The 26,128-nt window shown below is 44.1% G+C and overlaps 1 protein-coding gene across 1 annotated transcript in view; it reads left to right on the forward strand.

Annotated features, from left to right (window-relative positions):
* DAAM1 (dishevelled associated activator of morphogenesis 1) overlaps nucleotides 1–26,128 on the forward strand; it is a 172,814-nt gene that overhangs the window by 97,644 nt on the left and 49,042 nt on the right. The window contains exons 4-9 of the mRNA XM_067554883.1: nucleotides 11,614–11,685; nucleotides 21,798–21,892; nucleotides 23,960–24,293; nucleotides 25,037–25,147; nucleotides 25,228–25,331; nucleotides 26,058–26,124. Coding sequence (XP_067410984.1) covers nucleotides 11,614–11,685; nucleotides 21,798–21,892; nucleotides 23,960–24,293; nucleotides 25,037–25,147; nucleotides 25,228–25,331; nucleotides 26,058–26,124 — 783 coding nt within the window. The remainder of the gene's footprint in view (nucleotides 1–11,613; nucleotides 11,686–21,797; nucleotides 21,893–23,959; nucleotides 24,294–25,036; nucleotides 25,148–25,227; nucleotides 25,332–26,057; nucleotides 26,125–26,128) is intronic.

Below are 26,128 nucleotides of genomic sequence, written 5' to 3' on the forward strand. Positions count from 1 at the left end.
AGAGTGGGTGGGTGGGTGCCCTTATAGACACCTTTGTTTGTGAGGATGGAGGGGATGAAGCATCCTTCAGACAGAAGATGTCAGTCGCTCCTGAATAAACATAGTGCAAATTGGCGTGGAGAAGCCTCCTTTCACTTCCAGGTAAAGTGGTGGTCTGGCAGAGTAGTCTGGCATCAGGCACTGCTTGAATCCTGTTGGCTTTTATCATCCATTTGTAATTTATTTGCTAGTATGCTACTCCTAAATTCCTCCTAGTGGCAGGTTCAGCTTCCGAGCTATGGGAAGTGTGAACGCTCTAACATAGCAGTGGCAAAAGGTATAGCTCATGTTTTCCTTGAGTAACATTTTCTGCAAATAATTTTTGCTTATCTGATTCAATAATCTTATCAGGGTAAGCAATAAAATACTAATCCTTCCATAAGAAGATACCATATATTTTGTTCCTCTCAATTAAGGTCATAAATACATGTATTACCCCCTATTTGTTTAGCGAGAAGTGATTGTTCTTGCTGATTAGCAGCAAAACATTTTCTCTGAGAATCACAGCAGCTGCACAGCTCAAGACAGGGTTATGACATCTTTGTAAACAACCTACATTTCCATCCTAAGGATGCGTGGGAGCATGGATATGCTTATTATAGGGATTATCGTTGGCATGGCAAGTATTTGTCTGTGCAAAATTCTAAAGCAAAGGTATGAATGACAACGCAACCAGATGCAAAAACACTTAGCAGATACCAAATGGGGAGTATTTAAGCAATGGTTTTGCTCATGAACAGGACATACCTGTTTAGCTCACTCATGTCTAGCACACCCGTGAAATGCTAATGTCACTTAGCTTGTGCAGACAAGAGGAGGCAGCTTTGGAGACCTGCAAAACAGCAACAATTTTATTTTTGCTCTGTATTCAGCAAATTCTGCAGCTTCCCCATAGGAATGCTGTGCTTGATGTGTCCTTGAACTGAACGTTCAAGCGTATTGCTCAGTGAGTCAGAAGCAAGAGTTTAACTTTACCTCCAAGAAACCCATGTTTTCTGACTGAGTTGTGAGGTTCAAAAGTGTCTTGGCAAGAGGCACTTGCTGACAATGGACCTGTTAGATCCATGGTTTCAGGAAGAACCACTACGTGCATAGGCCTGCACCCACTTAAGAAGCACTGAGGACACACCCAAGCCCTCAAAGGAGGAAAGACTTCCTGTTCTACCACACTTAGCAGAAGGCTCTGGAGGTAGCCCACTTGTTAGCACCCCACCTATCACACCAATTAGGGATTCTGTGTGTCTGGATGCCAGGTGCTGTGGTACACAGCCAAAGGAGGACATCACAGCTAGCATGGTCTGTGCAAATACATGCTAGTGATCGCATGCCCTACTGTAGGGTGGATTTGTTTAGATGCTTTTCTGTGGTCCTCATTGTCTTATCTGAGCATTTCACTAACCGTTATGAGTTTAACCTCACAACATCTCTGTGAGGTAGGGAAGTATTAACCCTGTTTTACAGATGATGGGGATGGGAGCAGGGAGACAAAACTTGAGTGATTGACTCGAAGTCACACAGCAAGTCTGTAGCAAACAGAACCCCGATCTCCTGAATTGAAGCCAGGGTCTCAATCTGACCGTATCTCATGTTGATGTACAGCAGTGGTAACTCTACTGATTTCATTGGAATTGCTCCTGATTTACACCAGCATCGGTGAGAGCGTCGTTAATCATGCAGTAATGAAGCATGCCTGGAAAGTCGCCAAATCCAGGGTATTGTGGACAAAATGGAGGAGCAAATTCTGCAGTTCCAGAGCCCTCAGAATATGCCCTGCCAGCTACACCCTCTCTTTTACAATGACAAGTATCCAGCTTTGGGCATCCCAGCTGACTGCAGCTGTGACAGTCTGGCAGGGGGAGAGAGGCAATCCTCCAGGTAGGCCAGTCCATGGCCATTTACACAAGAGCATAGGAACGGCCATACTGGATCAGACCAATGGTCCATCTAGCCCAGTATCCCATCTTCCAACAGTGGCCAATGCCAGGTGCACCAGAGGGAATGAACAGAACAGGTAGTCTGCAAGTGATCCATCCTGTTGCCCATTCCCAGCTTCTGGCCAACAGAGGCTATGGACACTTTAGGGCATGGTTTTGCATCCCTGCACGTCCTGGCTAACAGCCATTGATGGACCTATCTTCCATGAACTTATCTAGCTCTTTTTTGAATTCTTATAGTCTTGGCCTTCACAACATCATCTGGCAAGGAGTTCCACAGGTTGACTGGGCGTTGTGTGATGAAATATCTCCTTTTGTTCGTTTTAAAACTGCTGCCTATTAATTTCATTTGGTGACCCCTAGTTCTTGTGTTATGAGAAGGAGTAAAGAACACTTCCTTATTCACTTTTTCCACACCAGTCAAGATTTTATAGACCTCTATCATATCCTCCCTTAATTGTCTTTTTTCGAAGCCGAAAAGTCCCAGTCTTATTAATTTCTCCTTATATGGAAGCTGTTCCATACCCGTAATCATTTTAGCTGACCTTTTGTGTACCTTTTCCAATTCCAATATTTTTTTTTGAGATGACATGACCAGATCTGCAGGCCGTATGCAAGATATGGGCATACTGTGGATTTATAAAGAGGCAATACGATATTTTACCTATGTAAAATATTTTACCTATTTTACTATATACAATACGATATGTTACATAGGGAGGTGGTGGAATCTCCATCTTTAGAGGTTTTTAAGCTGCAATTTGACAAAAACCTCGCTGGGATTATTTAACTGAGGTTAGTCCTGCTTTGAGCAGGGGGTTGGACTAGATGACCTCCTGAGGTCCCTTCCAACTCTATGATTCTCTGACTGGTGTAGCTGACCTAATTCCAGTGTAGTTATATGGGTTATATCTTACAAATGACTCTCTTTTTTTCCAAATCATTTATGAATATGTGAACAAAACTGGTCTCAGTACAGACCCCTCAAAGAATGCTCATAGATTGGTGAGGCATGATTTCCCTTTACAAAACCATTTTGACTCTTTCCCCCAGCAAATGGTGTTCATCTATGTTTCTGATAATTCTGTTCAGTACCTGGCAAATTGGGTGAAACTATAGTAATGAAGTTAGGTGTACCAGCCTGTAATTGCCAGGATCGCCTCTGGAGCTTTTTCTTAAAATTGGTGTTACTTTAACTATCCTCCAGTCATCTGATACAGTAGCTGATTTTAATGATGGGTTACATACCATAGTCAGTAGTCCTGCAATTTCACATTTGAGTTCCTTGAGAATTATTGGGTGGATACCATGTGATCCTGGTGACTTATTGTTTAATTTATACCAAAACCTCCTCTAATGACATCTGTCTGGGACAGTTCCTCAGATTTATCACCTTACAAAAAAAGGTTTGGGAATCTCCCTCAGCTCCTCTGTGCTTTCAGTGAATGTTAAAACACTACGTTACCACACTTTAAATTCACTAAATGCTCAGTAAATAGTCCATCTCCTCATGGCAGTACAACCTTGCCTAGATCCCACTGGGAAATAACATTCCTGGGCTAAAACAGTAGGTGTTAAATTTCTTGACAGTCATGGAAGCCTCAGTGATCATTTCAGTTGACCAAACCAGATTTTGACAGCCGGCAGTTTTAATGAGTAGTCATGAATGTGGCCAAAAATGTAATGGAGATCAGCAGCTATATTAACTCCAGGATTATTTTGATATATTACAGCACTGAGTTTGTTTTCCAAAAGAGACCTTTCTCCCTCTGTAGAGGTTCCCCCCCCACAATTTGCTGCCGTCAGTCAAAATGATTTTTTTAAAAGTAAGTTCATTGGGAGGTGGGGGTGGGATTCAAGACAGCTCAATATGAGGCAGTGGGGTCTAGAGGATACAGCACTGACCTGGGGCTCAGGAGACCTTGGTTCTAGTCCCAGCTCAGCCACTGACTTACTAAGTGACTTTTGGCAAGTCACTTACCTTCTTTGGGCGTCTGTTTCCTTTCCTGCCTTTGATCTAGCTTGGCTGTTTAGCTTGTAAGTTCTTTGGGGCAGGGACTGTCTCTTACCATCCGTCTGTACAGCACCGAGTACAATAGGGCTGTTATCTCAGTTAGGACCTCTCTGTGCTGCTGCAATACAAGTAACAGTTATAATAATGAAATATATGAATGCTGCATTTAATGGAGAGGAAGAACAGCAAAAAAGACTTGAGTTTATCCTTATGTAGCGCTTCTTGGTTAATGTCATTTCTTGCAACAATGTGTGGTTTTCAATAGCATTTTAAAGGATTGCACTCCTTGTATTTTGCTTTTACTGTATAAACAGATAATAGGGCCTTATGTTTTCCAGGCTGGACTATTGTAGCTGCTTTGTAAAGTTAGATTGTACTCTGTACCTGTCTTTATTTTTACATCATGTTGTAAACACAGCTAAAAGATGAACATTTCTTTTTAAGCCTTGGTTGTGTAAGACCGAAGCAGTCCTGTTTTGCCTGAAGGCTGATAGGTTCTTGCACGTTACTGGGGAATTTTTAAAAAGCTGATCTAAACAAAGTGTACCTGCTTTCTCTTCCTGAATGGAGCATTGACATGGGGTTTAGCATTTTGTGAGCTTTGGCAGGCAAGATAAGCTTATTGGCATGGCAGAAATATCGATGACTTTAGAGCCATCCATACAGAAGCAGAATCTGTAAAGCAACACAAGTTGCCTGAGCGCCATTAGGTTTTGTACTAACCTTGGCACAACATTTTTTTTTTTTTTTAACTTACTAAAAACTCCCCAATCTGTTCACTGTCTAGTGAGTATAAAATGTCAGGTGTGGGGGGGTGACTCATTCATTGAATGAAAAACCCCCGGTACTTGTGGGCCAGGGAGTAGGAAAACACGCTATCTAAAACACAGGATGGAGAGGACCAAATTAGGTTTCCTCAGTCAGAAATGTCTGTCTATGATGTCTATGGGAGTTGAGTCTTGCAGACAGGTTTATATCAATGGGAGGATTTCCCTAGGGCAGGGATTTAGTTAATGCATCCACTGAATAGAAAATTCAAGTTGACCTAATTGCCACCAAACCAGGTCATCAACTGCCATAAGATGGGACCATGAGAGGGGACGATCTCTGTGAGCATGTCGCCGTGGAGATCCCTCGCTCTCAAACACACTACACAGTCCAGTTGGTGATTTGGGTTTATCTTTGCAGATGACACAAAACTACTCAAGATAGTTATGTCCAAAGCAGACTGGGAAGAATTAGCAAGGGATCTCCTAACACTAGCAGACTGGGCAACAAAATGGCAGATGAAATTCAATGTTGATAAATGCAAAGTAATGCACATTGGAAAACATAATCCCAACTATACATATAAACTGATGGAGTCTAAATTAGCTGTTACCACTCAAGAAAGAGATCTTTGAAAACATCTACATAATGTGCAGCAGCAGTCAAAAAAGCTAACAGAATGTTGGGAATTATTAGGAAAGGGATAGATAATAAGACAGAAAATATATTGCCTCTTTATAAATCATTGGTATGCCCACATCTTGAATACTGTGTGCAGATCTGCTCATCCCATCTCAAAAAAGATACATTGGAATTGGAAAAGGTACAGAAAAGGGCAACTAAAATGATTAGGGGGATGAAAAAGCTTCCATATGAGGAGAGATTAATAAGACTGGGCCTTTTCAGCTTGGAAAAAAGACAGCTAAGGGAGGATATGATAGAGGTCTATAAAATCTTGACTGGTGTGGAAAAAGTGAATAAGGAAGTGTTCTTTACTCCTCAGAACACAAGAACTAGGGGTCACCAAATGAAATTAATAGGCAGCAGGATTAAAATGAACAAAAGGAAGTATTTCTTCACACAATGCCCAGTCAACCTGTGAAACTCTTTGTCAGAGGATGTTGTGAAAGCCAAGACTATAAGAGTTCAAAAAAGAACTAAATAAGTTCATGGAAGATAGATCCATCAATGACTGTTAGCCAGGATATGCAGGGATGCAAAACCATGCTGTGAAGTGTCCATAGCCTCTGTTTGTCAGCTGGGAATGGGCAATAGGATGGATCACTTGCAGACTACCTGTTCTGTTCATTCCCTCTGACGTACCTGGCATCGGCCACTGTTGGAAAACAGGATACTGGCTTAGATGGACCATTGGTCTGACCCAGTATGGCTTTTATCTTCCCAAGCCCCCCCTGAATCCCAAGGAAAGGGCACAGGGCCAGCCTCCAAAGGTGGCAGATTCCAAAGCTCTGCTGTCTAGTGATGTCCTCTTTTTCCACCTCTTCAGCAGACTCAGAGTCACTCTCAACTGGGCACGCCCTGGTTGTGCTTGTCCTTCAGACCCTATGCCAGTGGAGAAGGAAATACAGCCATTGGGGAACAATATGTTCCCCAGGCCCAGCCACGCTCCACCTCTCCCCTAGTAAAGGCTCTGGGGGTGGGAGTGCAGATTTTCGGAAGCAGTTAAACTCTTCTTTTGCACATCAACCTTGGGAGTATGAGGGTGTGTGAGCTGTTGGTTCTAAATCCATCTAGTTAAATGTCTTTAAACTACACTGTAGAAGCTTGAGGCACTGGGTGTTTCCTAAGGGTTAAGGATTGGGTAGGAAGAGTTCATGGCCTGTGCAGAAATGTGTCAGGTCACCTTTTATAGGAGAGAGGCTGCTGCAGTTCTGCACAGGAAACAATTTTTATTATAGTGGGAGCATCTCTGGTCAATGGCCTGGAAAGTGCTGAGAGCTAAATTGCTAGAAAACTAGGGCAAGTTCTGGAACTCATTGAAAACACCCAGCCTGGAGGCCAATCCTATGGCTTCAAGAATCAGACCTGCATTTGCTAGTGTATTAACTGCTGTTAAATTGCTTTATGCACATGAATGGAGGAAAAACAGACTTACTCTTGTCGTTAGGGACATCTTCTCATTGAGTCTCGAGACTGGAAAGCATAGCCAGAGGGTGTTAACCTAAAAATACATTCCATTTCCATCTGCGATTCTCTCATTGCAAGGAATGGGTCTCAAGTCTTTTCACTGCTTAGATCAGCTGGAGAGCAGTTGCTAATGGTCCTTGGATGTAAACCATTGGTGGGACTGGAGAAGTTGGCTTTTTGATGGAGAATTCTTGACTCTAGAATTTGCCCTCCTCGTGGATCTGTCCATTTTTGTTCTTTCAGACATAATATAAGTAGTGTTGCCACCTCTTGCAATATTTGATGCATTTCTTAAAGTGACGGCTCCTGGAGTCAAGTGATTTATAGAAGAATCTCAGCTTTTCCCCCTCAACTGAAAGTGTTTAGCCCTCATGGTTGCAGAGAAGAATTTGAAAATGTGACCTGCATGCATTCTCAAGGCTCAGCAACTAAAAGGCAAATAAAAAAAAAACATGCATTTGTTATTTTTTAAAATCTCATGATTTTGATGGCCAGACTCCTGATTGTTTGATGCCTTGGAGCTGACAATAGGAGAAGGGTAGTAACTGGTTGCATTGGGGGCAGTGGTTTGGAGGTGTTTAGTTGAGATGTCGGTATTCAAGAGTGCCTTCTTTCGTCTTCCAACCAGTAGCTAGCTGGATATATTTGAACCCGTTTCTCTTCTGAAAGAGAGGGACATAGGCTCTCTTTCTGCCTCAGCACAAGTGGAATTTTTCCAGGTCTGAATTAAAGTAGTGAACTTGATAGTCTTGACAGACTTTTTGAAATGCTGAGACTTCGCTGCTCACAGAAAGAGTTAACTAAAAATTCAAAGACAATTTCTGAGGGATAAGGTCAAAACTTGGGCTGGTCTAAAAGTTTCTATGAAAGCTTTTTTTCAATGGAAAATTGAGTTTGATATATCTTTTACAAAAGGTGTTTCATATACAGAAAATGTATTTTTTGTCAAAAAACCCACATGCTTTAAAACTCTCCCCCCTGACCCCAGTTTGAATGTTTTGATACTGAAATGGTGCCTCATGGGAGCCTCATGGGAGTTGTCATTTGGATGCCTTGTGTTTCCTTTCTCTTCAATGGAATGGGATCCTCAGTGGAACTACATCTCCCATGATGCACCAACTGCCATGATGCACAACCTCCCATCACTGATCTGAGATTGTGGTGTTTTGGTTTTTGACTTCTCCCAGAAAATTTTGAGTTTGCAGAGGAGAGGGTGGGGTGGAGAGTCGTTCCCAATCAGCTCTAATCACAACCCTGAAGTCAGTGAGGTAGCGAAGAGATGCTTGCGTGAGAATAACCCAGGATCCTGCTGGTCCTTTAAAGACTTGTTGGATGATCTCTTGAGATGCCAAACACCCTCTCTTTGACTTCAGTGTGAGTCGAGGGTGCTTGGCACCTCAGGGAAAATCAGGTGATTGTTCCATAGCAAATATGGCCGACTTATCGCTAACAACATAGGAACAACAATTGTTCTGAAGAGTTCTGTTGCTACCTTAGCTCTCCAAGGTCGAACAGTTGAGGCGCTTTTAAGCTAGTAGGGGCAGATCTGGAGTGTTTGTGCTAGTTATTGACATGCTGTGTTGAGGACATTCGGGGAATCCCATCCGAGCCAGCTTTTGACCAGATGGCGAAATGCATCTGATACAGATGTTACTTATTAACACTTGGGGGAAAAGTTAGGGAGTTTCTTTATAAAATACTGACATCCATGAAGCAGAGAAGCCAGTAGATATTTTTCATAAGTCCTAAAAGATGTGCTCTACTTCAAATGAGGTTATGGGCTTGATACAGGAGTAACTGGGTGAAATTGTGTCCCGTGTATTATGCAGGAGGTCAGACTAGATGATCACAATGGTCCCTTCTGGCATTAAACTCAATCAACCTATGAATGTGAACTATGGTTTTCTATCTCTTACTTTTCAAAGTGGAACATAAATTGTAAGCCTTTTAAAAAAAAAAAAAATGGACTATGTGACTTTTGTCTTTGTATTTAGTTGTAACCTTGTGGGGGTTTTTATACACAGTGTAATTGTTTTTCTGTGGAGTCTAATGCTGATTCTTGGCTGCGAGCCATTAGCGCAAGCTAACGGTTTTTCTCTGGGATTGACCTTATTTTCCTGTTGGATCATTTGGTAATATATGCTGCTTGTGTGAGACAGCTGGTGCTCCCTTCCCTCCCAGGGGAGCTGGGGAACTGACCGTGAATTCACCAGTCTTGTAAGTGAGGGTAACAGGTTCATTTGCAGACTTGGCTCTCTTACAAGGTAAATTCGATGTTTTTGATGCACCAGCAGCTGGCTTGCAGTGTGCTGGAAATTTCTACAGGGAAACTTGCAATTAAAGCTTGCATCCACCTGCTCATGCTAAGGGTCACTTGAACTGGCAAAAACTTTTTCTTCAGGCCTCTGTGTGATCCTAGACACCAGCTCTTTGACAGATAATCTCTGTGCCATCCGTGCCTTCACTCCTCCATCCTGCCCAAAAAACAACTCTCTCCAAACAATGTTGACAGTATTCCTGCCTGGCATTCCTGTTATCAGTGCAGTTCTCAAGGCGAGAATTAAAGCTGAATCAGGATTTCTGTGACAAATCCTTGTATTTCTTCGGTCTAAATTGCAAAGCTAGGAAAAAAGGTTTGATTTTTGTTTAGTTTTTTTTTAATGTAGCATCCAGATTTAAGCCTTGGAATGAATCTAGCAATTTTGTCCCTTTAAATCTGGCTGGCTTCGTGCGGTAAGTGCCTATGGAATTGAACAGCAGCTCTATCTGTGGGAGGGGGAGCAAAGCATTTCTCAAGCCAGCCACAGACAAAACGTTATCTTTGCAGTCCCAAATCAGTGAGTGGAAACACCCTGGTATTTCCATGAATGGATGTGTGGGGTCTGGGGGAGGGTCTGATAGTAGGACAATATGGGTCTTTGTCCCCCTCTAGTGGCAGGCACACATAAGAGGATAACACACATACTGCACCTGCCAACTACAAGGATTAGTGTTTTAGCACAAGTGGTAGAGTCTCGTGCTTTGAATGTGAGAGATTTTGGGTTCAAATACCTGCTGGCAGCCAGAGCAGAGTTGATTGACTGGCCTTGTGTGTTGTGGTAACTGGTTGCAGCAGGGTGAGTTAAGGACAGAGCAACAAAACTTGAGAGCTACCACTTGAATTGTTTTTGTCCGTCCGAGCCACAGCCTAACAAATAGTGAAACAGGAGTTTTTGTGTTTGGAACATTGCTGTAGATATTCCCAGGAAATATATAGGATTATGTGCGCTATCTAGCCTTGAGTCAGTATAATCCTGCTGCTATAAGTGACTGACTGGTATCATGGAATCGAGTGTGTTGCAAATGCTGTGATAACAATTTTGTTCTTCTAGTAGTGTGTCTATGGCTCCACTTCAGGAGCGCCTGCGTCTCTCAAGCCCTTGATCAGAGATTTTCAGTTAGCAGTGTTTGTTCGGTCTGCACAGGGCACCCCATGCCTCCTCATGCTGTATAACTTTCTATAACAGAAGACTACCCAGTTTGTTGCTTCATGCTGCATTGAGAAGTAGCGTGGACTTTCAGATGTGTGGAGAGCATTTTGCTGGTTTCAAAAGAGAAAACAAATCTGGAAGGGTCTTTCATTGAGAAACTGTTAGCGTGAGAACATGTTTCTGAATCTGTAAACTGCTTTATTTTCCTGCCTTGCTATGCCATGCCACTAATGTAAATTTGATCTCTTCCAAATGACTTATGTACAAGAACACAGGAGAGCTTGAAAACCTATCTGATGTATTCCGCCCAGCAGTATCTCGTAATTTCCAGCTGAGAGAGCTGGACTTTAAATCATGCAGCGTAGCTCAATGGTTTTCAACCCCTAGAGAATGAACCCAATGGCAGGAGTCGGCAGTTATTTTAATGAGGGATATTATGGGCCTTTTTCTACACACTCATTACTCACAGCTAAGCCTGAAGTGCCCCATACACCATTCCTCCACATCAGGGGGCTAAAGTGTCGGGAGTACATCTGAGGATGACCACTTGCAACTGATGGAATATGGGACTGTGGTGTGAAAAAAGTCAAGAACCCTTGAAAGAGGGTAGTTTGAAATGTCATACTGTTAATATCAGTGGAGAAATCGTAAACCCCCCAGGTTAAGAGACTTGTATCTATGTTAAGTGTCTAGTGGCCCATTTTGAGTTTTGGTAAGTGATAGCTGTTTCCTTAAACAGTGAAATATGGTTTAGATCCAGTTTATTTACTCTGTATCAGTTGTAGCAGATGATGTCAAAAGCAGCCTCTCTGCATTCAACAAAGCTACAATTAAAAACTTCCAGCGGAGGAAATTTTAAAGTGCCAGTACTGAGAAACCTGGCTTTAGAATTTCAAAGATGTTCTCTAAGGACTTTGGAACTGGAAGATTGCCACAGTTTAATCGGAAAGTGTTAGTTAAAAGCAGACATTGTAAGGTAGCTTGCATATCAAATATTTTGTCCCTTAGAACTTTTGGTTAAATGGACGAAATAATAGACCTGGTTCAGAATGTAGGAAATATTTAAGGACTTAATGTAGACTTCAAGAACAGAAAGGACCATCATGGTCATCTGGTTTGATCTTAATCAAACTTAAACTGGTATAATGGAATTATTGCATGCTGTGTGTTCAGTCTTCATACATGGCTATTGTAAAAGGATGGGGAAAGTAAACCTGATGATGGGTTTTTTTGTTTTCAGGACCAGGAAGAAAATAAAGGAGCCACCAGCTGGCCTGAGTTTTACATTGATCAGCTAAATTCAATGGCTGCTGTAAGTATTTTTACAAGTTTTTTTCCCCTGGCATATGGAGAATAAACAAAACTGTCATATAGAAATGTAGTTATGATGTAATCAACTATCACTTCTCAGAATGTGATTACTGGCCACGCTAAATTCTGCCTCCTTTCCCTCTCAATACACTTACTGTCTCCAGTGTGTGTTTAACATAAGGTGTATATATGCACACAAAGTAAGTAGCTGAAATGTCATGGCAAGATGTGTAACATGCAGTTTGACTTGTGTTCTCCCTTATGTCACATTACTCAGGAGGTCAAGTCTTGCCCCTTCTGCTGAGGCAGGAGTAAATCAACCTAGACCATCCCTGACAGGTGTTTGTCCAACCTGTTCTTAAAAACTTTTCATGATGGGAATTCCGCAACCTCCCCTGGAAACTTATTCCAGAATTTAACTACCCTTATGATTAGAAAGTTTTTCACAACGTCTAACGTAAATCTCCCCTGCTGCAAATTAAGCCCAATATGTCTTGTCCTATGTTCAGTGGACATAGAGAACAATTGATCATTGCCCTCATTATAACAGCCCTTAATTTATTTGAAGACTGTTATTAGGTCCCCCTCAGTCTCTATTCTCGGAACTAAACATGCCCAATTTTTTTTAACCTTTTTTCATTGGTCAGGTTTTCTAAACCTTATGTCATTTTTGTTCCTCTCCTCTGGACTCTCTTCAGTTTATCCACATCTTTCCTAAAGCGTGGCACCCAGAATGGGATGCAGTACTTCAGCTGAAATCTCAAAAGTGTGGGACAGTTACTCCCATCTCTTACATACGACACTCCTGTTAATACACCCCAGAATGATTATCTTTTTTCGCAACTGCATCACATTGTTTCCTATTCAATTTATGATCCATTCTAACCCCCAGATCTTTTTCAGCAGTACTACCATATAGTCATTATCAGCCGAGCTGTGAGTCTGCTACAATAACTAGACTGAAGACAAACAGTGCTTCCGTGTGTAGTTCTGCTGCATTTTTCCTTCAGGTTGGGATTTTTCAAAGGAACATGAGTGAATTCCAGTGGGAGCTGGATGTCTAACTCCTTTTTTTTTTTCCTTTGAAAATTCCAGCCCGGTGTCTCTCCAATATCTATTATTGCAACAAAATCTGGATTCCCTGTTAAGCTTATTACTGACACCTCCTGTGTTGTTTGACCCTGACAGACATACTGTTTTACCCTGTAGGCTCCTTGATATGTGAATCCTGGATACTCTAGTTCAGTGTTTCTCAACCTTTTCAGAAGCAAGTAACCCCTAACTTCTGAAAATTTTAATAAGTACCCCAACACTCAATTTTCCACGGGATTTTATATTTACAGACTAATGTGAGCCCTATGTTGGAAGAAGGGCTGGGTATATAAGGCTGTGATATGACAGATGTCAGATCTAGTGTGGTAGGGTTACCACCTTTACACCAGGGGTGCACAACACAAGTATGTACCCAGGCTAGAGGTGATGTTGGCCAAAGCTAGGAGGCTTTGAGCGGCATGCCAATGCTGGGGAATATAAAGCGCCATGCCACATTTTTTGCCATAGATTTGAGAGGAGGAAGGGGTGAGAGAGAGACGGGGAAAGAGGGTAACTGGTGAAATCTGGGGCTGTCAGAGCCGTGAAATTGACAAGTTTTCTGGGCACTGGGCTTTTGAGCCAGGGAGGGGGGCTGCCACCTGGGCAAGTTGCATGGGCTGCCGCCTGGCTGCCAGCCTGGGAGGTGGGTGACTGCCACCCAAGCAGAGGAGGCTTCCACACCAGCTGGGACCCAGGGATGTGGGCAGGCAGCTGCTACCCATCTTCAAGCCAGGGCGCTGGAGTATGTCTCTCGGTTCGGAGCTGGGGCACGGGTTGCTGCCGCCCAGCTGCGAGCCCAGCTCATGAGTTGCAGGAGACTGCCACTGGGCTCCCATCCGAGACCCGGCGGGAAGCAGAGAGCTGCTGCCCGCCTCCTCCAGAAGCTAACGGCTGCCGCCTGCCTCCTAGCTAGGAGCTGTGACCAGGCAGGAAGCTGGGGGCTCCCACCCGCCTTCCCCAGAAGCTAGGGGCTGCTGCCTGCCTCCCAACTGGGACTGGGTGGGAAACGGGCTGCTGTCACCCAGCTTCCCCAGAAGTTGGCAGTTGCTGCCTGCCTCCCCTTCACTCTGTTTTTCCCTGGGTGCCCCCTGCCTGTGTCTCGCGTACCCTCAGGGGTACGCGTACCACAGGTTGAGAAACTATGCTATAGATGGACACATTTTTCAAGAGCTATAGACTATGCATTTCGATGCAACCAAGCATTCTGTGCATACATTATAACTGCATCTCTCTGATTTGCATGTTTGTATGAGTATTTTTCTGGGTACACAGTCACAGTCGCTTTGCCTGGTGCTATGCAAGATGCAAACAGACGTGTTCTTGCCATGAGAACTTACAAGCTGAAAGAGACAGATCAAGCAAGAATACTTTGGCAGACCAGAGTGTGTTTGCTTTAATAGCTGCTTTACAAACCACAGTTGCTTGGCATTTTAGTCCCTTGCCTTTTTCCCATCTTTCTTCAAATATAAGAATCTTTCTTCGAGCACCTCCCATATTCTTAATTGCTATTACACTGTAGATAGGCAGTTAGACTATCCAGAGAGGCATGACTTCGTTGCAAACTGCTCAGCAAATCACTTCACCTGAAACTTGGCATGAATGGCAGAAGCAAAGATCTGAAAGAATTCAAAATGTTCAAGACAATTAGTAGTCAAGAGCCTGATCTAATGCCCTTTGACATCCCACATGTCTTAATGTTGAAGTTCTTGCTGCATAACAACAGTAAAAGCTCTAGTTATCGTTACATTCAGACTTCCATTATCATCCTGGTGTTTTCTCATGCTCTAAAACATTCTCTTTTTTTGAGCTGAAATTCCCCCTGTTTGGTGTCTGCTCAGAGGCAGTATATGTTCTTCTGGTCAGTTGCTGTTGAGTTATGGGAGTGTTTATAAGATCAATCTCAGCTCCAGTAACTCAAAAATGGCTGAATGAAAATCATCAGACCTGGCATGTAGCCATGGGACAGGTGCTCGGTACCACGGTGCTAGAGCCTTAGCAATGCCGTGAGTGGAGAGGAAGATGGAGGAACATGGGGAAAGGTAGGGTAGCCCAGGTTGGGGGAAGCTGGCAAGACAGGGCAACAGGTGGGCTGGGGGAAGTGAAGAGAAGCTTGGGGTGCAGTTTGGGAAGATCTTCGTGCATGTGCTGCTCCAGACCTTAAGAAGGAGGGACTCCCTGAGGAAGGGGGGAGCTGGCTGGGCTGGGAATAGCCGTGTGTCCAAGCTGAGTTTTTGTGATCAAAGCATCTCAGCACTACGGGAGCTCTGCAGTGCTGACACATCACTAAAGAGGCATGCTCGAAGGAAGTGGTGAACGTAGCCCTTTACTTTTTTTGGTGTCTCAAGGCCCTGAACTCGTCTTTCCCCCTTTGGCTTCTCCTCTGCTCTGTTGCCGAGGCCATGAGGCAAGCCTCCCACACCGCTTTTGTGAAGAGCAGCAAGCTACGCTTTGGTACCGTAGGCAGAGACGCATGTCAGAGACAGTTACGACCAGCGAGTGCCCGATTCTACCACCCTTCCTTGCCTCAAGTGATCCCTCTCGGTGCAAGTACCACCACTGATCTCCAAGGGGCAGCGCAGAGTGAAATGTTTACCTCCTGGAAGGGTGGCAGAGGTGGGTCTGTAGTGATTACAATGGAGGAAGTGTCTGTTGAAGCAACAGCCCCTTGGGACGCCCCAGCTGTCCAAGCAACTGCAATGGAGCAGAGCCACGTATGTGTTCTGCATGTACAGAATATTTGTTTCTAGTCACTCTAACAGCTCTGACAAGAGGCCTTTGATCAAAGAGAAGAGACAGACAGTATCTCCACACACCCTGCTTTCTGGGCAGTCAGCGTGTTACCTACTCATGCCTGGTAGAGGCAGCTGGAGTTAGTCCATCCTGTAAAAATACCCAATTGCTACGGGTGACACTTACTCCCATCTCCACCACAGTCTGTGTAATCGGTCTTGTGTGGGGAGCTCAGCAGGAAGCACAGCCTCCCCATCCCTCCCCCCCCATCCTGCAGGGCTGCCTTGTAACCCCTCCCCAGTCCCTGCGCTGTCCCAGGGATTTAGGCCCACTATATCATCCTCTGTGTGGATGCTCCCCTAAAGCAAACAACTCCCAGGCTGCAGAATCTTCTTGCGCTCCCCTGCCCCTCTGTGCAGGGGCAGTGGAGGGCTGATGTGATGCAGAGGGTCTTGTGTAGGCTCCCTCGGCATCTGAGTTAATGTCCTCCTAAATGCTTACAGAATTAGACTACTCCTAATCCTGCCCAGGCAGCATGGTGCATATAAATCTGTCTGCAGAAATGAAGATCATCAGAAGTGTTTTTGTTACAAGATACTGTGATTTGATTTGATTTGTATATCTGCCTCTTGGGAAGCTGCTGTCCCCTGGAGACCCGCTGATTGGACCCTAAACTTTCATTTAGTTTCTTCTAGCCCTGGCAGTTGCAGAACAAACATTCCCAGGGTGAATCAGCACTGGGTCATTTGTATGTGTTTGCAGACAGGCAGCCTGGAACAATAGCTCTGAGCTGTGCAAACTGCTCCATTCATCCCTGTGGTGTGTTGACTCTGGAGTCTAATGGTAACCGAGAGGATGGCCCGCACTACTTCAGTGGTGGTCATTCATCTAACGTGTTGATCTATTGCTGTTGGCTGCGGTGGAGCAGCAGCTGCTGCTGTCAAGGCTTGCTGGGGGTGGAGAAGTGAGATACCAAGCTACCTGTGCACGTGCTCACACAGGGAAGAGGAAGAAAGCTGTAACCCTTAACTATTACTAAAAGTCTCCACTGCTTCCCACACTATGCCAGGTGCCTGCAGCTCCAGCCATGCCCTGCCCTGTTGTCTAAAGCCCTGGCGTCTGCTTGGCACTTCTGTAGTACAGCTATACACTGTCAGGTCAAACACCTGTGGCCTGCTGAAATGGGGCGATGCACTGCCTGTATTAATCTTCACAAATGTCTGGATTGAGGCGAGGGGGGGCAGGAGAGGAGTTTCCTAAGTGAACCTGCTGCAGAATTCAGCACTGGTTCATCACAGAACAACTGGAGGCCTTTCCCTGAAATATAAACTCAGGTTGCTGCAGCGCTCACAGGGCCTTGATTTTTAACTGATCTACTGACTATGTAACATACAAGCTCCCTGCTGCCTCAGCATTTCCTCCCCTCCAGCCTCTGGAGCTCCGCGGAAATGTTGGAAAATAAGCCTTCATGAGTGCTGAGCGTTGGCCCAGCTCTGCTTCTGTTGTTGTAATCGTGGGAGTTTTCCCATTGACTGAAGTGGGAGCAAGGCAACGCTGAGTACTTCTACCTAGATCAGAGCGAGAGACCCCTCTCTGCTGCGGCCTTCTTTCTTTGATCTCTCTTAAAGCTACATCGAGGTGGTGTCTAAGGTCTGCCTCTTGCTGGGTCTGATGGAGTCTTTGATAAGCCCTGTTTTGTGATAGCCTGACTGACCAGTGGGAGGTTTCAGCACTATTCAGAGTAGACCTGGGTTGCTCTCATCAATATGTGACTTTTTGCCCCTTCCCATATAAATGAGAATTCTACAAGCCCCTCCTGCCCTGGGATGAAAACCCCCTTCTCCCTTTGTTTGCTGAAAGGAACAAATACAGGCATTGCCTATGTGCTGCCAGTCGGAGAGGCTCTAGTCCTTTTGCCTGTGTGTGTAATTTTCCCATGGTTCGGTAAGCCTAGTGCGGATATACTGCATATTGGTGTTCCTCAGATGTGGGCACTGGGTTATGGGATCATAAATGCCTCAAATATTCATGGTCCTGGTGTATATAAAACACCTCAGCTGTGCTGGAGGAGATTAAATGCACCCCGCTGAATTTCAGTTGAATTTTCCAGTGGATTGCGCTTGTGGAGCAGTGACATCATGCGTTAAACATTTCTGCTTCCTCCTTTGTAACACAGCGGGGACAGCTGTCCAGTTGCATCACCAGCCAGCAGACAGCTTTAGCAAAAGCAATAACCACTAGAAAATCCAACCTTTGAGTTTTTTTGTTCGCCTTTGCTTGGAATCCCACTGATCTCCATTTCCCCCTATTTTGAAACAAAATCCAAGTGTCCAGTGAGGGGAAAAGCCAATGAGTAATATGCTAGACAAAGCTGATGTCTTTGTGGGCATCACTGATTTATAAGTCCATAATACTCACTGTTAACAGTAACGTGCAAGAGAGAGAGAGGCTAAATTAACACACGTGTTTCAAACACAGTTGTGTGTGTTTATGTGCAGACTCAGGCCTGTTGTGTTCAAACTCACATATTCATTCCTGGTGTTACCCACTCCTGATTTTTATCATGAGTTTTGTGATGTTTAGTGCCTGTCTTAATGCCCCAGCTCCTGACGTTATGTGACTTTTATGTGAGAAGCTCAGCATCGGTTTTAAAAAATAAATTCTGGCCTTCGTGGTTGAGGAGGAAAGCTTGGAAATGGAAGCTCTACAGGCTGAAAAACTAGACTGGGGGCAGGGGAGAGGGAACAGCCAATGTTTTTTTATTATTTGAAAAAAATAACTCATGACTTGGGGGGTCCTGATACACACTTGTTGGCAGGGTTTGGCAGTACTGCCACCCCCATGTTCCAATCCCCTTCAGTAAAGCAGAAGAAGTTACTAATTTTGCAGCGAAAGGTAGGAGGGGAGCATCTTCTAGTGGTTAGAGTCAGGATGTTTGGCTTCTCTTTTTGGCTTTGTGGCTAACTTGCTGACAGAGCTTGGGATGGTCACTTGGGCCTAAATCCTCAAAAGCGTTTAGGCTCCTTGCTCCCATTGAAACCAGTGAGAGTTAGGTGCCTGAATGCCTTTGAGCATCAGGGCCCTGCCCCCTCTCTGCTTCAGTTTCCTTAGCTATAAAACGGGATGATCTTCCCTGGATGCAAAGGCTTTCTGGGAGTTAATGTGTGAATAGCTGGGAAGCGGTAAAGCCTGCCAGATGGCTGGGATCTGGCCAACCAGGCTAGAAAATCCAGACTAGCTTTCCAGTCAGGGTTCCTTACATCAGTGGACCAGCAGGATCTGGGACTGACAGAAAAATAACAGCTGTTGAGTGGTTTACATGGAGTGAGTTTGGTAATCTCAGTGCCCAGTTCCCAGTGAACCGGTATTCGTGTGCCCTGAGCCCCACCATGATATACACTGATTGATTGCTGCCTTGTTGGCAATCTCAGCAGAGGCCAGGACTTGAACCGGCTATAGAGACTGAACCAGATTTGAGGCACCCTGACAGAGCTGGTGGAGGAAGCCTGCCGGCAGTAATGCTTCATGCTATGCCCGTGGCAACCACAGATGTGACCATCACAGGGTTATCAGTCTAGCAATTTTCACAACCACTAAACATGAGATGTGTTAGCAGGAGTTTTGTAAGTAAGACAGCAGAAGCAATTCTTCCGCTCTGCTCCACACTGAGACCTCAACTAGGGTATTGTGTCCAGTTCTGGGCACCACATCTCAGGAAAGATGTGGACAAACTGGAGAAAGTCCAGAGAAAAGCAACAAAAATGATTAAAGGTCTAGAAAACATGAACTATGAGGGAAGATTAAACAAACCCAGTTTTTTCAGTCTGGAGAAGAGAAGACTGAAGAGGGACATAATTTTTCAAGGACATAAAAGGTTGTGTTACAAGGAGGAGAAAGAAGTTAAGGAGAACAATTTTTCTGAGGATAAGACAAGAAGCAATCAGCTTTAAATTGCAGCAAGGGCACTTTAGGTTGGACATTAGGAAAAGTTTCCAACTGTCAGCATAGTTAAGCACTGGAATAAATTACTTAAGAAGGTTGTGGAATCTCCATCATTGGAGATTTTTAAGAGCAGGCTAGACAAACACCTGTCAGGGATGGTCTAGATAATGCTTGGTCCTGCCACAAATGCAGGGGACTGGACTAGAAGACCTTTCACAGTCCTTTCCAGTCCTACAATTCTATGATTCACACACACAAAATTAAAGCTAAGTTTTCTAAACTGTGTAAATGTTGTGTATGCTACTGGTGTATAGAAATATACACGGGATATTGTTAAACCAAGGTGGGTTATTTGTGTCTGGCTGATTATTTCCATGAGTGTTTAGTAGGACTTTCCTTTTTGGACCCAACATGAATGTGGCACACTGAAATTAAGGGTTAGTCAACTCCAGCTATTTAAGGGGAAGTACCTCTAAATTCCACTCAGCCACAAACTCATCTACAGAGTGCTGTGGTCCAGCCAAATCTGCCGACAGTGTAGTGTCGTGTGATGGTCTTTATGCACAGCCCTGGCATTTACCTGTGGAGAACTGACTTGAACTTCTAATCTAGAGATATCTCTGTTGTAAACAGAGCTCATTGAGTATGCAGCATAACATCAACCCCCTTTCATTATCGAGAAAGTGCAGCGGAAGTTCCAATGGTGGAATGGATTGGCCTCCACCCACAAGCAGGAGAGGCAGAGCGCGCCAGTGGGGAGGGAATGGGACTCCTCAGATCTGGGTCCGATTCCTATTTCTGCCTCTGGCCTGCTGTATGGCTTGGGGTGAGTCACTTCCCCTTTCTGGGCCTCTGTTGCCACTCCCATCTTTGGCCTGTCTGTTCAGGCCGCATCTGGACATCACATTGGAGTGGTCAGTCTCAGCTGGAGGAGGCATACCCGCCCTAGTTCGGCAGCAACCAGCATGCTAACGATAGAAGTGTAGCTGTGGCAGTGTGAACGGCAGGAGGGGCTAGCCGCCCAGGTCCAGGCCTGGTGACTTCGACAGGAGAGAATCATAGAATCGTAGGACTGGCAGGGACCTCGATAGGTCGTCCAGTCCAGTCGCCTGCACTCAAGGCAGGACTAAATATCTAGACGGTCCCTGACAGGTGTTTGTCTAACCTGCTCTTAAAAATCTCCAGTGATGGAAATTCCACAATCTCCCTAGGCAATTTATTCCAGTGCTTAACTACCCTGACAGATGAAGTTTTTTCTAATGTCCAACCTAAACCGTCCTTGCTGCAGTTTAAGCCCAGAGCTTCTTGTCCCGTCCTCAGAGGTTAACGAGAACAATTTTTCTCCCTCCTCCTTGTAACAACTTATGTACCTGAAAATTGTTATCGTGTCCCGTTCCCCACCTTCCCCCCACTCTTCTCTTCTCCAGACTAAACACCCACTTTTTTCAATCTTCCCCCATTGGTCATTTTTTCTAGACATTTAATTATCCTGCTCGGGGTGGCTAGTTCCTCCTGTGTCTTGCGCCACCATAGCTATGCTTGTTTTCAGCATGCTCATTCAATCCAAGCTAGTACGGGTATGTCTCCTCAAGTTGGAATTTACACCTACAACTCCAAGTGCAGACGTACCCTTAGATTAGACTCATAGACCCCAGGGCCAGAAGGGGCCATCATGATCATCTAGTCTGAACTCCTGCACAGTGCAGGCCACAGAACCTCACTCACCCACTCCTGGAATAGACTCCTAACCTCTGGCTGAGTTACTGACATCCTCAAATCATGGTTTAAAGACTGCAAGTTACAGAGAATCTGCCATTTAGTTTAAACCCACAGGTGTCTTGTGCCCCCAACAGATTGTGGCCTCTGTCTAGCAAGGACAGTTTCTCACTATGTATGTTGTACAGAGGGACTGTGATCTCCATTGGGGCCTGTAGGTGCTACCATAATGCAAATTAGTAACTCGTTTTAGATCTAAGATTTACTGCCCATCAGGTTAATTTGCTAAGTTTGGGATGAAGTTACTCCTAGCTACTAAATAGAAAATCTGATCTCTTTGGAGCAGGGGGTCATCTTTTTGTTCTGTAGAACCCCTAGCACCATGGTGTCCTGATCGGTGACTGGGACTCTGAGGTGCTACTGCAGTACAAATCAATATTTCCTCCTTGAATATTGCTGTTCACACAGTTTGAAGAGTGCTACCTACATCTGCTCAATGACTTGTTTGATAGAGTTGCATAGTAAAACAAACGTTAGTTTTGCTGTTGTAGTACCCCTTACTGTAACTATGCATTTACTCTGCTGACAGAGAGCTGAACCCTGTTGGATAAATCTGCCTTTCTCCCTTTACAGAGAAAATCGCTGATAGCTTTGGAAAAAGAAGATGAGGAGGAGAGAAATAAAACAATAGAGAGTTTGAAGACTGCACTGAGGACGAAACCAATGAGGCAATTCTTTTCTTTTCTTGCTCTATGGCATCATGGCTTATAAGCCATGTTTTCCAACACAGGAATCTTAAAACAGAAATATCTGTTTATATTGATGGATGCGAGGCATAGTCAGTGCGGAAAATGAGACTCTGAGCTATGGACTCATGAACTCTCAGCTCAGACACTGGCTACTTTGTAGGTCTATCAGCTCTCCTTCAGTTTTCTCATCTGTAAAATGGGGCATGATGAGCTCTACTAGGACTGGATGGGAACCAGAATTTCCATTTCCTGGAAAATTGCACTTTTGAAATTTGATTTCATTCCTGATTGGAACAGAACTCCAAAAATTCAAATTTCCCATGACATTTTTTTGGGGAAAAAAATTGTTTTGCATCAAACAGAACCTTTTATTTTATTTTTGACTCATTATATGTTTTAAGTTAGAATATAACAAAAAAAATTGTTTTTAAACCAAAAAACGTTTTTTAAACCAAAAATTGAAATTCTTCATATTGATTTTTTTGTAATGAAATTTTGCAGAAATCATCATGTGCCTGTTAAACCTTTAGGTTTCATTGAATCCGTGTTTTCTGACAGAAGTGTTTTGTTTGAAAGTTTTCAACCAACGTTAATATCTACTTCCTAGGTTGTGCCTCGGAGCATGAAAAGTGCTACAATGTATGTGGCTCCGTAAAGTATTTCCACTTAACTGTTCAAAAAATAGGTAGTGAAACAAACTGTGCTGGATGTATCACCGAGGGCTGGTGTTTTCAAGGGGGACTAAGACATTAGGCATCCAACTCCCATTGAAATCCAAGGGGATTTAGGTACTTCATTTCCTTGGGTGCCTTTGAAAATCCCAGCCTCTGATTTTGGGTAAAACTTTTTCAAAAGTGCTCAAGTGATTTAGGAATCGAAATCCCCTATTGAAAGTCAATGGGATTTAGGGGCTTTAAAGAATTTTACTCCTTGGGGCGCCTCTTTCTTCCACTGGAATGAGTGTTACTTTTGTTGTTGGCTTCAGCTGGAGAGTGAGGAGACCAGGGAGTATCAAATTGCCTACCAGAGAGGGTTTGTAGAGACTGCGAGTGTGAGGCAAGTTAGGGTGTAAAATCTACAACGCACTAGTGTGCCATGCGCTAACTGCTGCCCCATGCTGGAAGTTCCCTCGTGCGCTTTGTTCTTCTCCGCTTTGAAAGAGGAGTAGATCAAAGCATGCTCAGGAACTTTTAGTGCATTGTAGCAGGGTCCAAATGGCCAGTTAGTGTGCAGCACTAGTGTCTTGTAGATTTATTTAAATTAGCTTGCCATGCGCTAATCTGCCATCTAGACAAGCCCTGAGATTGCAACTAATCCTTTTGGTGCTGGGCTTCCACCACGTCTGCCATTGTCCGTTACCATAGGCTGGAATCAAGAGCGTGCTCTTGGTGCATTTACCCTCTTAGCAGATGTCTTCTTCCAGGAGAGACTGCACCTGGCATGCATGGCATCAGCTGAGTGGGTTAACCAATACAAACACACGTTATCAGGCGATGTAGGGCATAACATAACCTCCATAATCTACTGAATCCACGTGGGATACTGTTGAATCTTTCATGTTTATGGTATATTTAGAAGCATCCTAAGTCATTTTATATCAAATCTAAATCAGCTACTTAAAAATGAATTTGACACACATGGATCTGGCCCTAATGACACTGTGATTTAAAAGACTTTAGACTTAGGAGGGGAGGGAAACGTTGTTACACCCATGTAGCAACACTGCTAACCACCCCAGTATAAATATACTGTCTCAGGGTAAGATGAGGCTTACAGTGATGTGACTAACTTGATATAGCCCTACCATACACATTTCCCAACTCTAGATGATTTCCAGTTGTTTATGCTCCAGAAGCTGACACTCATTAATTTTATAGATTAATTTCTTCTGTTTGGTAGACTCTTACATCCCTCTGGTCTGAACTCCTAGAAAACTTGTGGAAAAATACTTAAAATTTTCCTGTAATTTGTAAAAATGCATGTCAGTCTAGTGTGTAGATCAAGGGGTTATTTCCATTGGTTTTAATGTGCTCCTCTTCATGACAGGTTTGTAACCAGATTTATCGACTTGGATGGCTTGACGTGTATTCTGAACTTTCTGAAAAGCATGGACTATGAGACCTCGGAGTCTCGAATACATACCTCTCTCATTGGGTGTATAAAAGCACTAATGAACAACTCTCAAGGACGGGCTCATGTCCTGGCCCATCCAGAGAGTATTAATGTAATTGCTCAGAGTCTGAGCACAGAGAATATAAAAACAAAGGTGGCAGTGCTGGAAATCATGGGCGCTGTGTGCCTGGTTCCTGGGGGTCACAAAAAGGTATTGGAGGCCATGCTGTACTACCAGAAATATGCCAGCGAAAGGACTCGCTTTCAGGTACATACTTTTCATTTTCTCCTCATACTTCATAAACTCCTATACTCAGGTTTACGCAGCATTTGAGGGAGAAGATTCTCTACTCTGCTCTGCTCCCTCTGTTACCTGATTGGAAACCAGACGCAAGCCCCTAGCTATTCAGAGACACCTCCTGTACCTCCTTCTCAGGAGAGTGGGCCAAGGCATGATGCTCTCTGGCAGTCTTCAGCCAGGGGATAGCCCTTTGGGGACCATAGCCGGTTGATGCCAGTTAGAGTAGGCCCATGACTGCTCTAATTTGAGCCAGGGCTGAGCAGAAAACCGGGGAATTGGAACTGCGGCTCTCCCCTGCATCCCCCTATTTTGCCTGGCAGAGTTTTGGAGCCTGAAAATCCCCCACTGTCCTGCAAGCAGAATTCCATTGAACAACAGAGTTACTGGTTTATAAGGAGATTAAACAAACTAACTTGCTTTTGCAGAGCACCTGGCATCTTAAAGCTCCAGGACTATAACACACCTAGAATGTATGATGTACCAATTTGACCTGAGCAATATATGTCAAGGCAGGGAATGTTAAATGGCACTGTGCAGCTGAAGTGTGTATCTAACCATTTAAACCCTGTAAATGGGTGATCATGATCAGAAGTGTGTGGGGCTCATCAGGTTTCTGGGAGCCCACAAGCGAGTCATTCAAATCTTCATGCGTTGGTTATTTCTGTGGCACGTGTTTTCACCCTGTGGCATACCTGTCGTCCATTTGGCAGACGCTGATTAATGACTTGGATAAAAGCACGGGAAGGTATCGAGACGAAGTGAATCTAAAGACAGCCATCATGTCCTTCATTAACGCGGTCCTGAGCCAAGGGGCTGGAGTGGTAAGTTGGGGGGTGGCTCTTTTAAATATTTGTAGTGGAACCGCATCTTGCAATGTTCACCCTTTGCATTTTCTTTTCAGGAAAGTCTGGATTTCAGACTCCACCTTAGATATGAATTTCTAATGCTAGGAATTCAACCAGTCATTGATAAACTAAGGGAGCATGAAAATTCAACATTAGACAGGTGAGGAAAACCATTCTTTAACTTGGAGCTGGTCTACTGCATTCATCCTTGCCTTGTGTGCCTGCTTCCTGTTTTTAAGGACTCCCTCACTGATGCTCAGAATGACATCCATATGGCTGTAGATTTTTTGGCTCAGGCCCATCTCTAAGCAGAATCCATGTGGTATACAAAACATTTGGCACAAGTCTGCCAAACCCGCATTGAAGTTAATGGGGGTTTGCTCAGCACCTGGTCCTTTATGTACTTTGGAAGCTTACACTTATCAGACACCGTGAGAAATGCCCTCTTGTGCAGAGGGCAGGCATAAGGGCCTATCTCCACCCTAATCTTAATCCCACTTCACCCTGATTTTAGGTCTAACTGGGATTTAAGTGGCATCATAGATCTTGTGAGTTTCACCCCTAGTTTGTCGGAGCATCATTTTTCTTTATTCCAAAGGGATGTCCGAGAGAGAGCGCATTACTATATTTCACCCGAGCCTGATTTTGGTCTGGTTTTCTTAAGCGTGTTAGAGTGTATAGCTGACGGGCATTTCTCTGATAACCCTGACATGTTTGCTATTACTGTTTAACCATCCTATAGATGGTTGCAGCTACTCTCTAGAAAATCATTGCTAGCTATTGTTTTTGAAACTCCTTCAAATCAGTTGATTACTCTTATCTATCTTATAAGTGCTGTTTTAAATATCTGTTTTTCAAGCTGTCTTTTTTCCTTCTTTCCCTCTAGGCATTTAGATTTTTTTGAAATGCTTAGAAATGAAGATGAACTGGAATTTGCCAAAAGATTTGAACTGGTAT

This window comes from Emydura macquarii, unplaced genomic scaffold (assembly GCF_026122565.2).
Source record: "Emydura macquarii macquarii isolate MOO-44397 ecotype Brisbane River unplaced genomic scaffold, CSIRO-AGI_Emac_v2 contig_1551, whole genome shotgun sequence".
Classification (NCBI taxonomy): domain Eukaryota; kingdom Metazoa; phylum Chordata; order Testudines; family Chelidae; genus Emydura; species Emydura macquarii.